Raw genomic sequence first — 2,270 nt, 5'->3', positions numbered from 1 at the left:
ATGTTATGCACCAAATAAATCTAACAAATCGTTTATGCTTTAGACTACATTTTATATTGTTAATTATTCTTAATGAATACAAAGTGACCTGTTTTTTTTTTTTTTCAGGTGGCATTCCTTTAATGACAATGGCAGCACAGAACATATTACAAATATTGTTCTCTGGTCGCCACCTTTTATACATTACGTAATGCTACCCAGTTAATAGCCGGTCCATAAGAAAGAAATACAAGCACGTTCTATCTGTTCACACATAGGAACTGAGGCTCTGTTGCTTGGGTAACAGTGAGAAAGTCTGTAGCTATGACTTTGCTGCCAAATTTGTCCATATCCTTACGTCAGTTTGTATTACGGGAAACGATATAACTGCGATTCCACCTATGACACTGCTGCAGAACTTTCCACTTTCAGTTTTAAAAAACACCACTCCCTAACTAAAACCAGGACATACCATAATGTTTTGGTTTTCCATAAATTCCCCTCGTGATGTGGTTGGGGAAAAAACAAGGTTGTGGACCCCATGCACAGACTTATTTCAAGTGTTTGAATTGTTTTTAGTAACGTCAATTTAGAGACCCTTTTCCGTTGCAGATCGTGCAAGCTATGAGGCATTAATTTTCACAAGCACTGGGCCAAGTAGGAACACCGGACGCTTGCAATTGCAGTTAATTGCAATTGCAGGACGTCGAGGGACCCACTAGTGGAACGTCATCCGCATTTCACTTCCATCTTTCCAGTCGTTACGCCCCCTACTAGATGAGTTCCTGGTACAGAAATAAACGCATTGTCAGGTGCAGGGCTTCACACCGTCACTGTGAGGATATTCGGAAGGTGATATAGCAAGAACGCATAGGATACATGTTGAATAAAGAGGACTGGGCATTTGACTCACTCGAGGTAGAGTGATCATGACCGCTCGGCGCAGGGATAGCCTGCGAATACGACCGGCGGACAACGCAGGGTTGAGGTCCCCGAAAAAGCCTCGGCAACGGGAGTTGACCAGCAGCAGTAGCGCGGGATACGCAAGCGAATCGATGACTACTTTGCCACAATGGATGCGCCTGTATTTGTACGGGATGCACGGAGTCACGTTGGACATCGTCCTGTCATCGATACGCAGGTTCCTGGATGGCAACGATTTGAAGCTTCTGGGGTTTTCCTCACCCTACCTCTGCTTAGTGCACTCCCTCACCCATTTCGTGTTAGAGAAGGTGTATATGCAGAAAAAGTGCTTCCAAGGACGCCCTTTTATTTTTCACTTCATCTTCTACCCATCTCTGTACATTGGCCTGCAGATCTTAATTGGCAACATATTCACGATAACGGACAACATCAAAGTGGTTTCAGCGACGCAGCTTGTCATTCATTACATCCTCGCATTGTACTTCACTAATGTATTCCATAAAGGCTTATTGCACCTGCAGTATTGCCCCGATAAACGAAACCAGTCAAAGCCGGCGCTGGAGAAGACGAAACCTCTTCCTGGACTACCCGGCATTTTACGATTTGTGTTTTATGGCATGCAAGGCTTATTAGACGAGATTGTTTTCACCTCAGTCTTTAACCTATTCGAGAAGTCTGACCGGACACTGAGCGGCCACACGTCCGTGTGGTCTTTCCTAATGTACGGCAGCTGCAGCTTCGTCGTGGAGAAGCTGTACATGCACTTGCACTTTGAGAGGGGATGGAACACATGGATGCGGCTCCCCATTTATATTGTTTTCATCTATACTTGGGAGTTCACATGGGGTCTTGCATTGCGCCATTATGACGCCTGTTCGTGGGACTACTCGCATTACCCGCTAAATTTTATGGGTCTCGTGACTTTGCTTTATCTCCCTGGTTGGGTTTGCCTGAGTCTTTATCAGGATATCCTGTCGAACGTGCTACTGCGTGTCGTGTGTACCAAAGAAGAGAGGTTATTTGGTACGGGTGTCAATGGGCGTCCCCTAGCCAGAAAAGCTATTTTCAAACGATAGTCTACATTAAATAGTTTGATTGAACCACAGTAATTACTATGTGGGGCTATACATGCCATCAGTGTACACACGCAGCACACTAATGTATTTCCTCAGAGAAAATGGATGTAGCTGTGTCAGCAGCTTTAATATCTGATCGAAGTCCCATCACTTTGTAGTGAGAGGGATGTGAACAACACTGTAACTTCACCTTTCAAGAACCACTGTTTATAAGAGGTATTTTATGAGGGGAAAAGGTCTTTCCATTCACCTGATGTACTGTGCTCTGTAACCATTGTAACCAAATGCACA

The 2,270-nt window shown here is 44.5% G+C and overlaps 1 protein-coding gene across 1 annotated transcript; it reads left to right on the top strand.

Moving 5' to 3' along the window:
• Positions 1-908: 908 nt before the first annotated feature.
• Positions 909-1,979, top strand: tmem229a (transmembrane protein 229A; the record flags this gene model as incomplete). The annotated part of the gene is made up of 1 exon (XM_080851859.1): positions 909-1,979. One exon carries the CDS (start codon positions 909-911, stop codon positions 1,977-1,979), a length of 1,071 nt encoding a protein of 356 aa, XP_080707985.1.
• Between the last annotated feature and the right edge of the window lie 291 nt (positions 1,980-2,270).

This window comes from Sprattus sprattus (genome assembly GCF_963457725.1).
Source record: "Sprattus sprattus genome assembly, chromosome: 14".
Classification (NCBI taxonomy): Eukaryota; Metazoa; Chordata; class Actinopteri; order Clupeiformes; family Clupeidae; genus Sprattus; species Sprattus sprattus.
Note: the sequence above shows the minus strand (reverse complement) of the source record. Positions and strands in the feature narration are given on the sequence as shown.